Here is a 15367-nt window from a genome sequence, read left to right as displayed (position 1 = left end):
GCTTGCAGACTCTAAAAGGTAAATGTCATCTTCAGTAAAAGGAGACTGGGATATGTTCAGTGATATTTCAGCTATTGACTTTCCAGAACTCACTTTGCATTCAGCACTTCTCTCCACAAACGGTCCACATGTCACCAGAAGTGGGAACAGAACCTGTTTCTATGTTTCCATGATTCTCCGTGTAACACCAACTTTCTGCCTTTCTGCTTTTGGCCGGTAGAAAATTCTCTAAAATATCCAAAAGACGCCGTCTGGAAAATGTCTGCAGGAAACCCAGAGAGTCACTGATCAAAGGATTACTGGCGGTTTAAAACTTTTGCACATTTCGGTGCTGTATATTGAGTCTGTGGTGCTTTTAGCAGCAGCTGAGCGACGTTGGAGGCTGTAGAGACGGCTTCCCTGGGTTTCCTCAGACATGGAGGGCGTGCTGCTGTAGTTGGGCGGCTGCTCTCAGTCGGGCGTTTTATGGTGATGAACACGCAGGTGCACCTTCAGGCCGTGCGATAACTAGTTTTTATGATGATCATTACACTCTGACTTCTTACATAAGGCGACACGAGGAGCTGATTATTAACAGCGGTCCACTCATGGTGTGGAGGAATCAGGACTCGCTGAGCTCACCGGCTTCATTAATCATTCTGCCGTCTTTACGGTCCATTAATGTCGACGCTTTCATCAACCGGATTCTTTTCATCTAGCATCGTCCCTCAGAGTTCTCCACAACAAGTCATTTGAGCGTTTTGCACATCAAATCTCTCCCTAACGGGGTTAAAGAAGTTGTTATCCCTTCCTCATTAAAAATGTGTCATCTTTAAATTATTTAAAAGTATTAAAGTCTAAAGCTGAGAACTTTCCTCCTCTACTGAACACTGAATACCTGAACAAGGGTCAAGGTGTTCAAATGCCGGCTGGGCATGCTTTTACCGGGCTGAGACCAAATTAAAGCTGCTAACTGCTCTTATACGCACTAAATAATGCCGTGGAACCAAAAATCAGGATCTCAACTCTTGTGAAACATTAAAAACTGTGAACATCCAAACTGTTACTTTCAGCATAAACTGTCAGTTTTTTCCTTGACTTCATCAACGATACAGGGAGGGGGGTGAGGGGGGGGGGGATGTAAATGATCCATTCATGGAGTTTTGCTCATCTCAGATCGGGTCGCAGTGCAAACAGGTCCAGGAGGGAACCTAAGACCCAAGACAAGAAGAAAAAAAAGCATATTGATAAAATATAAATCATATTGATCGATATCGATAATTATCAACAAATTCAAAATATACATTTTAAGTACAGCCCTGGTCATTTTATGCTGTTGCTTAGCAACCTGTTATTAGATGAAGACACAAACACTGAATTCAAACTCAACACTTTATTCAACCAACTTTTTACCAAAACTGTTTTTATAAAGTTTTATAAAAAAAAAAAATGTGTGCTCTCTGATCTATTTGAAGGGGGTCGAGCTTCCTGGGCCTGCGTTGTGATTGGTTGGAGGATGTAATGATGTAATATTAACATACATGATAGAATGAAAAAGGAAAACTGTTCTACTGAACTTTTTATTGACCCTTTTTTCTATCGATATACGTCTATAGATCGATATTCATCGTTATTGAATTATCGTACAGCCCTACCTCCTTCTTCTCCAGCTCGTTCTGGGGACCCTGAGGCGTTCCCAGGCCAGACGGCATATATAGTTCCTCCAGGGAGTTCTTAGTCTTGTCCCGTTCCAACCATCTCTTCAGAGGAGATAGATCATAGACGGACCGGTAAATCACGAGCATTGCTTTCTGCCTGATGAACAAGACACCGAGATACTGAGATTCCTCCAGCTGAGGCAGAGAAACTGTGGATGCCTGGTCGTCAGAGGAGAACCAAGACACGCAGATTGGTGAACGTGCAAAGCTTGGAAGCTCGGAGCAGATGAGCTACAGCAGCAGACGACCACACTAGCTACCGCTCCTGTCAGCTGAGAACAGGAAACTGGAGGACAAAACTCACCAGAACTGGACAATAACCAGAACTGCAAATTCTCGCCCAGTGACCCCAACCCTGCAGCTACAGACGCTGGATGGAGGGATGAGTCTGATGCCTTGCTGAATCTGTAACATAAAGGGTTAATGCAGTTCTGAAGGCAGAAATGGGTTCCTAATGGGGACCAGCAAGGCGGACCTAATAAAGTTGCCATGGAGTGGATTTACTTTAGAATCAGAATCCTTGAGCTCACATTCAAGGATTTCATTTTGGTGACACACTCACATTGTTGTTTTTTTTTTTTTTTTTTTTATTATGTAAAAGCAGGAAAATAAGGAGATAATTCTCACTAGGTCCCACAGGTTAGGCTAAATTCCTTCTCTTTGACCTGATAATCCAGTAATGATGTGTCTCTAAAGGGGAATCTGCCGTGTTGCAACAGCAGAGGATGAGCGACGCCTCAGGAATGTGACAAAGCTGACGCGTCCCGTTCCTCTCTGAGTGCTGGCTAATTATCTGCTTTCTGCAGCTCAAACAGATTCCCTCGCTCCAAGTTCCTCTCGGGCTCATCGTGTGAGGCGTTCCCTGCAATGACGCAATTTATGCACACTAAGATTTTCCACGGAGACGTGGTTGGGTGTCAGAAAGATGGCAAGTTTAAAAAAAAAAAACCTTCAAAAACCTTTGAATTTTTCCAGATTGCATAATTTTGTGGCCTTTCTGTTGTTGAAATATGTTCCTTCCATGCTGCTCCTTGTGTTGTGACTCTGTTTAATGGACTCCAGCTGTTTGATTTGTGCTTTTTAATAAGACGCAGGCTGACTTTCCCTGCAAGCAGAGGCAGACCTGCAATCAAACGGGATATTTTCACTGCCTGTTACATAACCGAGGACTCTGTGACTTTGGGTCCAGTGTTGAAGTTCTCCCCGCTCTAGAAACCAGATTAAAAGTCCCCGCAGTTGGTAGAAGGACAATTAAAGCGCTTCCATGTTTCTAACGAGTCTCTTATCAGAGTCAGAACTGGAGCCAAGGTCTAAAGTTGAACTCTGCCGTTTGGGGATAAATCGCTCACAACAATCGGATTTATTTGACTTCATTTGCAGCACAAACAGCAAACACTGGATCTAATAAGGCTGCAGAAATGTGCTTCTGTTTGCTTTATGCTCAAAGCACAGCAGCAATCTCCCCAAAGGCTCCTCAGCGCTGCTGCTTCAGCTCTAGTTTCCTGACAGAAGAGAGCAGGAAACTTTATATTTTTGCACCTGCTTGTGTGGGTTGGATTGTGAATGTGGTGCTTTGTCTTAATCTAAACCGTCTTAATATGCACAGATCCATGAGTGTGAAGAATGATTTATTCAACAATCACATTTCTGGAGGTTTCACAGGATTAAGATTTAGTTTGAACACTAAAATATTTAGACTTAAGTAAATGTTTATAAGGGGAAAAAAACATAACCGGTGATCAGGGTTAATTAGTTTATCAATCGCATTTAACTGTATTCATAATCGATTTAATAACGTAAAAAAATTACTCACAAACAAGCAAATCTGAAGAAAGAAGCTAACTACAATATGACTACAGGGCTAAAAGTGGAAGTTAGTGGTTGTGGAAATGGAAGTTTCCTGATAAGTGTAAAACTTATCAGGGGGTTGCTGGTCTCTCAAGAAATTAGTTTTATGGCCCAACATCCAGAATTTGTACTTCTGATCTAAATCTAATTGGTGGAAGAAGAGAAAAATCAGCTTTTAATACCAGAACCACCACTGAGGAAAAAACTGAAACGACTTTTATGAACCAGTGTTGGTTTCTGCTCCGCGGTTCCATCTTCTCCGTCTCTCTCCTGGCTGCTGGCAACGTTCTGCCTATTCTGGCCCGGCTCGTTAGGATGTCTTGGTGGTTTGGATTTGGAACGGGGGTCGAAGGAAAGCTGCTCTTAAAGGAAGTTACTAAGAGCCACTGATCACATGTTTAAGTGCACAGGAGAAGCAAAACGAGAGGCTCGCAGGAATTTCATACAAAGATCTTGAGCGTATGAAGAAAATAATACAAAAACCTTCATTGTAACTGAATCCAACAAGATGACCAGGCCTGGTTCTGACCCGGTTCTGGAAGGCTTCTAGTCTGGTTCTCTGGTTCTCCGGTTCTGTTGGAGTCAAGAAAAACTCTCAGCTCTCAGCGGTAGGAACTTCTGGAAGAGGAGACGTCAGGAGGTGCTGCTCAACCAATCAGAGGTGGACTCGGGATGACACGTGAGTGATGTCATAATAAGCCGCCCAGGAAAATATGGATCCTTTACTTTTATTTAACCACATTATTTAGACTGGAGAGAGACTAAAAATGCCAACACACTATTGTGGAGCCGTTTTCAAGGTTTCAAACATCTAATCGCTCTGATGAATAAAAACTATTTCTAAATCACAAGATTAAAATCGTTGATATCCAGGAAATCGATGAATATTAACCGGCAATTTACTGGGCATGGCACTTTAAGGTATTAAACATTATAATTGTGGATTCAAGATGTTGTGGTGATGGGGATTAGAGGACATTTCAAAGAATTGGTTGGAAAGCAGTTGTTGTGGGGGGAAGGACCAATGATTTAAAAAAATCCACAGTAAACTCAAACCTGTGAAATCAATTTTAAACTTCATTGTTTTTGTTTTGTAATCGCACAGTGAGAAAAATATATTTATTTAATAAATTCTTAAACTGCTAATAATTTTGACATTATTGGCCAAAGCAAGTGTGTTTGAACTTCAGATATAACGAGAAAAGGTTGATTATTCTTTTCAGTTTAATGAAAATGATCTATTTTAGGTAAATATTCTGCCTCATATGAGCGTCTCAGCAGTATTAATCCATGTTATTTCGTCATATCTGAACATTTTCATGTTTTGGACACCTTTGTTAGACATATTGTCACTTTAGTTCAGTTATTTCCTAAATGCATATTTTAGATTTTTCTGTAGTTATTGTCGCGCATTCCCAGCGAAAAATTCCACGAAAGTATCCTTTCCGACAGCCCCTGAAGGCATCACCGGTGGTTTTTCGAGTGGGAGGAGACGTTCACGTCCGCCGGTAAAAACTGCGACGCGCACCGCCGCTGTCACACTTCAACAGTGCTAAGCGACACGGAACACCGACACCGAAGAACCGAGAGAACCGAGAGAACCATGCCGTCCATGCGACACTCCTACACGGTGACAGTCCCGGGACATGCCGCCGGTCTGCTGCTGGACGAACCGGAGCTGCGGCGGAAGCAGCAGCTGTCCCGGTCCATGCTGGTGTCCACCTTCATGGGTCTGATCATCAACCCGGCCAAGGTGAGTCCGGCTCCGGCTCGCCTTCTCCGGCGGTTCTTCTCTTTGGATCGTTGCACTTATTCTCTTCTGCAAATATGAGAAATTACTCCGTTTTTATTCATCTATTTTTATTTAAAGTGGCTTTTCCACAAGAATTGAAATTATTAAGATATTTGGAGAAATGCATTTAGCTGCACTTACATTTTATTTGACATAAAAAAAATAATTTCCAAAAGAATTGAAATTATTCAGGTATTTTGAGAAATGCATTAAACTATTTGACATAAATGCAATTATTTTAGTTAATTTTGCTCTTTTAAACGTTTTTTTAATATCTCTGCACAGAACTAAGAAAATAAAACTCACCTGCAGCTATCAGGCATAACATTATGACCAGCGGGGCTCTCTGACCGGTCAGAACCAGCTTTAGCTCCTTCAGGAGTTTATTCCTGCAGCTGCTCACCTGTCGGATCAGACATTTTAAAACTATTGTTGGAGGACATGGACCTCTGCAGACCGGGGTCACATGACCAGACTCACAGGTGTGTTCTTGCACTCACAATTTGGCCTTTTTACGCTTGGATAACCACATCTCCAGGGAGTGGTCATAATGCTATGCCTGATTTGGTGTATACTTTGGAACTCCAGACGACAGAGCTGGCTTGAAATCATGGAAAACTGGTTTATGGAGAACTGTCATCTGGATGAGCCACACCTTTAAGGGAAAACGGCTCCAACCCAACCTGGACCTATGCTGACATTTAACTGCCCCCCCCCCCCCCCCCCTCCCCAAGTGATCACTTAAATGAAACTGGTCCAACAACACGAAGTAGTAATCCAACACATCAGGGTTTAGAGGAACCGCAGTGAGAACCACCATCCACCCATGGAGAAAGTAAGGAACAGGGCAGAACCTTCCCAGAAATAAGATGATGGAGATGAATTGTTTTTATTTTAAGTGCAAAAATCTGATTCCATTGGCTAATAGTCTTATTTAGCTGCTCAAATCAAGGAACAAATACACTCTTTTTAAGAAGAGTTTGCCTACTTTTAGTTCCCTTTTTTGCAGTGAAACAGAACATCATACCTGCAGCGAAACGTGCAAAAAAACAGGAAAGATGTGCACAGAGAGCGGTGGGGATAGTAGAATTAAAATGGTGCCAATGGAAAGCTTCAGTGCATAACGCCCTCCTGGTGCTCCTGCATGCAGGAGGCAAGCTGCTGCAGTGGAGGAGAACTGTGCCGTCCTCCTGCAGGCCTCGGTGCTCCGCAGAGGGCTGTTAGAAGAAAGAAAAAACAGCAGACGCCTGAATCTAGTGTGGCTGTTGCGTAACGGGAAGGAGAACTGCTGATAAGGAACCTGTCCCAGGAAGAACACCTTATCGCGGCAGGACAGTGCGCTGGCACGGCGCTCTGCCCACGGCCCGCACATACGCGTGGAAACGTGGGCCTGAGGTGTCGGACTCGGGTCCACGGCGTCCACAGCGCCGCGGGGCGTCTGCTTTACGTAACCAGAAACTGAAGAGTCAGCAGCCGACGCACGTGTGTGACCACGGCTGAAGGAGTAAATTCCCTTTAAAGTCCATCAGTAGTGTGGTCGTACGGAGAAAATGTAAATAATCAACATCTAACCCTCCACTGCTTCATTTCTGAAGAGTCGCAACAGATCAGCGTTTAATGGGGGGGGGGGGGGAACAAATAGTTTCAGCACTTTCACCCAAAAATATATACAGTTAGACTGTAAAGCGATTTAACATTTTATCTTTACAACTAGCCCCTCTTAACCAATATGAGTATTATATTCAAGCAATGCTAATCATTACACTAATGTTAGTGTTAAATGACACTAAATAATGGCAGAAAACTTCTCTGTCAGTGCTTTGTGTAGCGAGTAGCTGCAGCTCTGCTACTTCAGGCTTTCCATACTTTTACAGAACTAATTTTCCAGACTTCTCAGTCCTTATTATGGAGTATTTTACAGTTTAAATATTAAACTGTCACAAATCTACAGCTATATTTCTGCAGAGGGGAAGGCTTTAAAAATCAATCCTTCAAAAGCTGCTGGATGGAACCTCGTTATTCCGTTCTTGCTAATTATAAAACATTAATATTAGACTGTTATTATAACATTAATATTCTGTCAGCTGCAGTAGTGATGGAGGTGCAGAACGCGTTTATGCCGTCAGTGAAGCCGAGGCTGCTGGTACCGTCTGTGCGGGTCCTGTGCGTCACGTTGCGTGGCTGCAGGGCTCCGGCACAGAATGTTCTCCGGCTCTTTGAAGTGCTGCCAGCCGGTGCGCAGAGTTCACCTGAACGCATCGCCTGCTCTGTTTCTGGACCGGCCTTTGGCATCAGAACGCGCCTGCTGGGTGAGCCCGGTCCTGCTGGGTTGGACCCGCACCCATATGTCTGCTTTCAGGAACTGCAGCGCAGGAGCGTCAGGAGTGCTGCGGCGCGTAAAAGCAGCATAACGCCGTTTAGAAAGCCACTAGAAATCAGTGAAACAGCCGCTTTAATGTCGCTGCTGCTTAATCAGCAGTTTACATATAAACATATTTATGTTCCTGGCTCCATGCTGGTATTTGCACCTGTCAGCAGAGGTGTGGATGCGTTTCCGGGCCCAGGCAGCTCGTCGGTCCTGTGTTACGTAACGGAGCTGATGGCTGAGCCGCATGTCTGCGTCCCGTCAACATCCACAGAGTCACTGTTGGCGTAAAACCTCCATGCGTGGATCTGTAGTGTCAATGTCACGTCATTAGGCCACTTTTAAATACGCCCGGGGGAGATGATGACGTAAATAAGACATTTGGAGGTTTTTAGTTCACGTCAGCGACCCTGAGGTCACAACTTTATGCTTGTTTTTATTTTTATAGCAGTAAATAAAAGTTTCCCCAACATGGAACTATTGCTTAAAAAGAAGCTTTACCTGATATAAAATTATTGTATATTAGATGATTCCACACATTTCTAAATATTCCTAAACTGGGAACGTCATACCATCTATTATTTCTAAAATAATATAATATAGTGAAAAAGTTTAACATTTTTCATCCTTTATTTCAGAAAGTGAAACTCATTTATTATATAAATTCATTACATTTATAGGGAAATGTTTCAAACCTTTATTAGATGATGGTGGCTTACAGTTAATAAAAATCCAAAATTCAGTGTCTCAGGGAATTAGAATATTGTAAAAAAAAAAAAAAAAAGTAAAATATTAAAAACAGCTGGTGTCCCAATCAGCTAATTAAGTCCAAGCAGCTGTTGTTGTTCCTAATTTCATCAGAATGTGGTTGCTGCTTAATCTCAGCGGCAGAAACCAACAAATCGGTTAACATCTGGCAATGAAAAATGATTTATGTTTTCACACATAAATCCACTCATTAAAAAAAAATCAAATATACTACAGTAAACAAATGCTAAATGTTTGTTTCGTTTATTCATCCAAACTATTTGACTTCAGTCCCAAAGCCTGATTACTCCCAAAATAACGTGCCTGACAACATTAAGTAGGCTAAAAGGTCTCAAATAATCATTAATTATTATTATTAAAAAGCAGGGATGTGAAGAAATTCAGGAGCAGAGAAACTATGGATCAGTGTGGAGAGGCCAGACCACCAGAGCTACTCTAAGAGCACATTGCTGGCCCACCCAGGAGGCCACAGCAGAACGCCTAAAAGCTCTTAAAATGCACTTTAGTTTATAAAAACTTTATTTTCTGGTATCTGGAGCCGAGTCTGACCGCAGCATGAAGCGGTGGCCAGACAGGGCAGGGGTGTCAAACTCATTTTGGTCGAGGGGCCGCAAACAGCTTAATCTGATCTCAAGAGGGCCACACGAGTAAACTCATTACAAGATTAAATAGAACTAATAAATGTGGACTTGTTCATTTTTATATTAAGTTAATTTCACTTTTACACAATATATTATGAATAACCTCAGCATTTTTAAGAAAAGTATGTGCAATTTCAACAATACTTTTATTCATTTACTTGTGCATTATGCATAAGAACTGATCACAGTGATTATACAATGTTGAAAAACATTTATTCACATTTTTTGGAACTTAAAAACACTGTCCTGCATGACAAAATACATCAAACAGATAAAAATTAAGAAATGATTTGAATTTTTCCACACCTGAAGCTTAATCTGCTAATTAAAACACAGCGCCCCTCGTGGACTATATAGGAACTGCATATTTCCAATTAAACAAAGTACATGTTTTTTTCAATAATTGTTTTATCATTCTCTTCCTTTTATCTTGTCCACTTGTGAAAGTCAAATCTGATGAGCTCTTTGTGGCATCTTATTGCCACATTGCCAGACAGGACACTGGGGGAAAAAAAAAGAAAAAAATTGTTTTTTTTTTTGTTTTTTTTTTATAATGATAATGCATTTAGCCACAGGGCCGGACTAAATTGTTTGGCGGCCCGCGGGCCCTATGTTTGACACCCCTGGTAGTGGCCTCAGACTGGGAGCTTTCTCCCTAACCTTCCTCTCACATCCCGGACCTTTTAGTTCCAGCCGGATTAAAATCTCCTCCTTCATGTTGTTGTTTCTGAACAGAGCAAGAATCCTCAGGGTCTGGTGGGTTTAAGGAACCTGGGCAACACGGTAAGCATCGCCCAGCTGCACCAGCGCTGCCGTCTGGTTCCTTTCCCCCGGTCTGTTCGCGTTTTAACTCTGGTGTGGTTTTCAGTGTTTCATGAACTCCATCCTGCAATGCCTGAGCAACACGTCGGAGCTGAGAGACTACTGCCTGAGGAACGTCCACCATGTGGAGCTGAACGGGAGGAGCAACGTGGCCCTCATGGAAGGTGGGACCAGCCTCTGATGACGAGCCTCAGTGACCTGTGAAGCCTTTTATCAAACCTGAGACAGTTTATAGGTCAGCTGAAGGTGTCGTACTGTCAGGTTTATGTTCTTTGTTCAGTTATTAAACCCAAACTCCTCAGATCAACCAGCCACCTGACTCAGACAATGCACCAGGAAAAGGTCTCAGTAGGAATCGCTTCTGTTAAACGGCACCAGAAGGTTTTGATGCTTCGCTTTTAACCAGTGTTGAATAGTAAAAAAGTAAAAATACTTCACTACTGTACTTAAGAGAGAGAGAGAGAGAGATCTATCTTGACCCCACCTACTGATTGACTGCAACAAAGTCGGACTTGCCTGGGCTTGTTCATCACCACCAACAGGATAAGAAGCTGGTTCAGGAGTGCTAATTTTCTTAACTAAATGATACCTGCAGGTGTATTAGCTGGTTTACCACTTCCTGTAGGTAACTATCACTTTATCACTTAACCATGTTCTTAGTATACACCCCCTGGTCTAAATTTTGCCTGAACTTGGTTGTGTACAATTTTAAAGTTTATAGCACTGACCTTAGTTGAAGAAGGAAAACTGAAAGTTTACAATAATGTTGTATTTTCTGTCTAAACTTGGTCTAAATTTCTACTGCACTTGGTTGTTTATATTATTTTTAGTGAATTTGACTTTCAAAGCTTACCAAAACTGCATTTACTTTGTTTTACTTTTTACTTATACTTTTCATTACATTACTTGAGTACATCTTTTTTACAGTAACTTTCATACTTAAAGTATCTGAAATGTCTTGTACTTAAGACTTTAACTCAAGTAACATTTCAGTCAGCTACATGGACTTCTACCAAAGTCATATTTTGGAGCGGTGCCTATACTTTTACTTGACTCTGAGATTTCAGTACTTTATACAATACTGTATTTAACGACATGATCTGAGCTCAGTGGACATTTATCAGCTTTGTCCAGTGCGCCGTGGCGCTGGTTCTGGTACCGTCACACGGCCCAGATTCAGGGTAGGAACGTCAGATCTGCACACGGCTTCAGAGCCGGTAGCACCTCAGACCTTACATTAAACCGCTTCATCCACAGAGACGTGAAAACCTTTCCCTCCTCCCAGGTTTCTTGTTTTTGCTCTTCTTCACACTTAAAGTGTGAAAAGGACAACCTGAGACGCTCCGCCAGCTCTCACACCATCTGCCGTCCGCTTCATGCGGCTCGTTAACGTCTCCGGTCCGCATGTTTTCCAAATGACGTCCAAATCGGACGCTCTGTCCAGTGAATATTTCTGTTTTTTTATAAAAGCTCACTCCCTGAAGATTTAAGTGAAAATCCAGCCCAAAAAATGTTCTGCAAAACATCAATCATCATAAATTATGGAAAATATATTTCTTAGTTTTTGTATTAAACATGCTGGATGTTTACTCTAAATTTATCCTGGCATTCATGATAAATACTGAAGTAATGAAAGTATTACTGGTGTGTTTTGTGACATTAAACCACCATTAAGGCTAAACCGCTCCATGCAGACCTTTGTGGCCGTTATTCGTAGCTGAAATGTCGGCAGTGTTCTTAAATATTAATAATAATGGATGCACATAAATCTGGGAGCTGGAGGAGGAGTCCATGTTTTGTGTCCGAGGTTAATTGTTGCAGAGAAGAGGTTGGATGATGCTATATTTAGATCTGCTGGAACCTTTTTTTTTTTTAAACGGTCTTAACATTTTTTACATTTTTGTCTTTTTTTTCTTTATTTCCGGCTCCAGAGTTTGCCAAGCTGACTCAGAGTCTGTGGACGTCTGCGACCAACGAGGCCATCAGTCCCTCTGAGTTCAGGAACCAGATCCAGAAATTTGCCCCAAAGTTTGTTGGTTGCAAGTAAGTTTCTTTCTTTTTAACCGTAAAGCCTTTCGGTTCTGCTGCATGAACTCACCGGCTGGAATAAAAACGTCTCCGTCTGCAGCCAGCAGGACGCCCAGGAGTTCCTGCGCTTCCTGTTGGAAGGCCTCCACAACCAGGTGAACCGGGCCACCGTCTGCCGAAAGGTGTCCGTAGAGGACGTTGACCGCCTAGCGTAAGTCAGCGCGTCGTTTAAATACATTTAGCTTTATTAATATCAATGCTCCTCTGCTAAATCCCTTTGAGCTGCAGCGGTCAGAAAAAACATGATTTATAGGTTTATTTGCTTTGCAGCGATGATGAAAAAGCCAGGCGGATGTGGAACATGTACCTGGAGAGGGAGGACAGTAAAGTTGTGGGTAAGTCTTTTAAAGCAGAGAACGTAACGGCCGTACGGCGACTGTAGAAGCAGCTGCGTCATCCTTCCACTCCTCCTTCTAGACCTGTTTGCTGGGCAGCTGAAAAGCTCTCTGACCTGCACCGTCTGCGGCTTCCGCTCCACCGTCTTCGAGCCGTTCTGGGACCTCTCCATACCCATCGCTCAGGTGAGAAGATGCACAGCCAGTCAGATTCTGGTCCGACCCAGTTCACCTGAAATGAACCCAATTCAATTATGAAACAAAACCTGAGCTAGCAGCCATTGATTCCTCCCTGCTGATGCCATTAAGCTCTCAGAAAGCTAAAAAAATTATTTAAAAAGTTATTTTGATTTGGACTATGGACAACTATGGGACCAGGATTGTGTTTTTCTGAGTGGATGTTATCTGTTCCCCCACAGAAGAGCTCTGGTGAAGTGACTCTGAAAGACTGCTTGAGGCTCTTCACCAGAGAAGATGTGCTCGACGGAGAAGAAAAACCGGTAATGGACCTCAAATAACAGCAATCACCTGTGAAAGTCTGCTCCTCAGACATTTTTCACGCATGAGAGATTCTCACTGCCTGTCGTCGTTTCCTTCCCAGACGTGCAACAAATGCAAAGCCAGAAGAAAATGCACAAAGAGGTTCAGCATCCAGAGGTTCCCCCAGATTCTCGTGCTTCGTATCCTTTTTGCAGTCACAGGAGCATTCCAGTTATGCTAACCTTCCCGCTAATGTGAAGAAATTCACCCAGATCAGGTAAACGAGGCAAAGCAAGACGGATGCAGACATAGATGGGTTCAGTGTCGGCCAGAAGAAGCCAGATGGGTGGAATATGGCGTCTGTAGCCGTTGCCTGCTGTTGGATAAATGTGCAGGATGTGGGGGGTGTATTTGTCCATGTGAGGCGTTTTTTGGGCCTTGACCCTTCCTTCCCCCTCAGACCTGAAGCGCTTCTCAGACATGAACGTCCGAGCGAGCAAACTTTCCACCTACGTGGACTTTCCTCTCAAAGACCTGGACCTGCGGGAGTTTTCGGCGGCGAGCTGCGGTGAGTGTCTGCAGCAAACGACTCGGGGTTCAGAAACCATGACGGGGCGCTGACTGAGCGTTGTGTCCTGTCTCTTCCTGCAGAGCGTCCCGTCTACAACCTCTACGCCGTGTCCAACCACACCGGGAACACCCTGGGAGGCCATTACACGGCGTCCTGCAGGAACCCGGCGCTGGGGGAGTGGTACAGCTACAATGACTCCAGGTATCAGATCTCACGTCGTCGGGTTACTTTCACATATCGCCTTATCAGAAGGGCAGGAAGGACGGGGCGCCTGGTCACGCAGCCTGATCCTGCTGTCGGATGAGAGTGACCTCATTTTGGTGCAACACTCTGCAGCAGCTTAAATTTTATGACCAAATTAGGGTCATCTTTGTGCTTTATGACGCTGTGGGTTTAACGGCCTGACACTGACTGCTCAGGTTAACAACTGTCCTGCGTGTTCGCTGCAGGGTGAGCCCCATGTCGTCCAGCCAGGTGCGCAGCAGCAACGCCTACGTCCTCTTCTACGAGATGGCCAACTCCTCGCACGGCAAGTACCAGACGTGTCGGCTGTAGACGGCGAGGCGGAGGAGTGAACTGCACCCAACTGAGCCTGACCTGGACCCTGCCTGCAGACAGAGGGGCGGAGAGCTCCCTCTAGTGGAGAGGAAACTGACATTACAAACTGTGAAGACGGAGCAGAAAGCTGATATTATGGATGGAGCTTAAAGAACTGGAAAAAATGCATCTTCATGAAAAACTTCTTGAAAAGGGTCAAGATTGAACAAAAAGTAGTTTTGCAGCCATTTTTGTACTCCCTCCTGTCGCTTTCCATTTCAATATTTATAAATTATCTTGAAGAACGTCATGAACAAGACATAATTTATTTTATTTAATTGAATGTATTTGTTGTATGTCTTAATATTAATTAATATTTTTGACTGGAGTGATGGCGTGAGGACGTTTTTAAGTGGAAATAATATTTTTGTACAGTATTTATGAACAGCAGAGTGAATGTAATGTGACCGAAGCGTCTTGCATCCTTTCCTGCAGGATGTCGCTGACTTTACACGGAGAATCTGTAAATGATTAAAAGTCATCACTAACTGACTCAGTGTCATTTGTGTAATTTAACCACTTTTTGTCCAGCCATATACATTTATAGCTCTGCTCTGTGAGGAGCCACATCTGCAATTTATTCATATTTATGAAGGCAATCTGGGTTAACTTTTAATCATTGGGAGGAAAGAAATTTTAACGCACCACCAACGATCTGATTTGTGTTCGTAAATATTATAATCATAGTTGACGTGGTGCAGATATTCATGTCTGCTGGTTTTTCAACGGTGGTGCCAACAGCTGATATAAATATTGTCCACTGCCCAGCATTGAATAAGATGGGATCTTACCAGGCACTCGCATCAGGGCAGTGTGGGCAAATCAGACGTTTTCACTGTTAACCACATGTACTCTGCTGCTGCCCTCCCCTTGTGCCTGTTCTCCGTCTCACTCGGGGCGTGATTGCATCTGAGTGAAAAACAGCAGCAAATGAGTGTTAAATAAGTGAATGAAGAAGAAAAAGAGTGTCTCGAAACTGGGACTTTATGTCCATTGTTGATATTAAAGACCCAGTCAGTCAAAGAAAGGGTTTTTAGCGCCTCCACCTTTCAGATGGAATATACGATGAGCAGAAAAACCAACACATAAGCTCGTTTTATTTACTTTGCATAAAGTCATCCCTACTGATTGGGAAGTCTACCGAAATTATGCTAGAGTGCCCAATCGTTTTATCTTCCCATGGTGAGTATAAATATTATTTCTCATTCAGTCGACTTTATGAATCAAGTTTCTTGTAGCGGTGTGGAAGCCCAGAAATCTGCATTTGAAGGTCAGAAGGTTTCCACCATGAAATTGGATCAGGATGGAATAATATTTTATTCCAGATTGTGGACAGACGGAAGCAGTGAAACCATGTTTGTGA

The 15367-nt window shown here is 43.1% G+C and overlaps 1 protein-coding gene across 1 annotated transcript; it reads left to right on the top strand.

Moving 5' to 3' along the window:
• Window positions 1–5046: 5046 nt before the first annotated feature.
• LOC105929038 (ubiquitin carboxyl-terminal hydrolase 2) lies at window positions 5047–14502 on the top strand. The gene is made up of 12 exons (XM_021318519.2): window positions 5047–5298; window positions 9847–9894; window positions 9980–10097; window positions 11865–11976; window positions 12062–12172; window positions 12292–12356; window positions 12439–12542; window positions 12776–12856; window positions 12958–13036; window positions 13297–13404; window positions 13488–13608; window positions 13857–14502. Exons 1-12 carry the CDS (start codon window positions 5149–5151, stop codon window positions 13960–13962), a joined length of 1203 nt encoding a protein of 400 aa, XP_021174194.2. The 5' UTR covers window positions 5047–5148; the 3' UTR covers window positions 13963–14502.
• The last annotated feature ends 865 nt before the right edge of the window (window positions 14503–15367 follow it).

The sequence above is a fragment of the Fundulus heteroclitus genome, chromosome 11 (genome assembly GCF_011125445.2).
Source record: "Fundulus heteroclitus isolate FHET01 chromosome 11, MU-UCD_Fhet_4.1, whole genome shotgun sequence".
NCBI classification, from domain to species: Eukaryota; Metazoa; Chordata; class Actinopteri; order Cyprinodontiformes; family Fundulidae; genus Fundulus; species Fundulus heteroclitus.
Note: the sequence above shows the minus strand (reverse complement) of the source record. Positions and strands in the feature narration are given on the sequence as shown.

Coding starts and splice junctions, on each gene's coding strand:
- LOC105929038 (XM_021318519.2), top strand. CDS start 5,149: ATGCCGTCCATGCGACACTCCTACACGGTGACAGTCCCGGGACATGCC. Junction 12,173..12,291: donor GAGGACGTTGACCGCCTAGC/GTAAGTCAGCGC, acceptor TTTGCTTTGCAG/CGATGATGAAAAAGCCAGGC. Junction 12,857..12,957: donor TCGACGGAGAAGAAAAACCG/GTAATGGACCTC, acceptor TTTCCTTCCCAG/ACGTGCAACAAATGCAAAGC.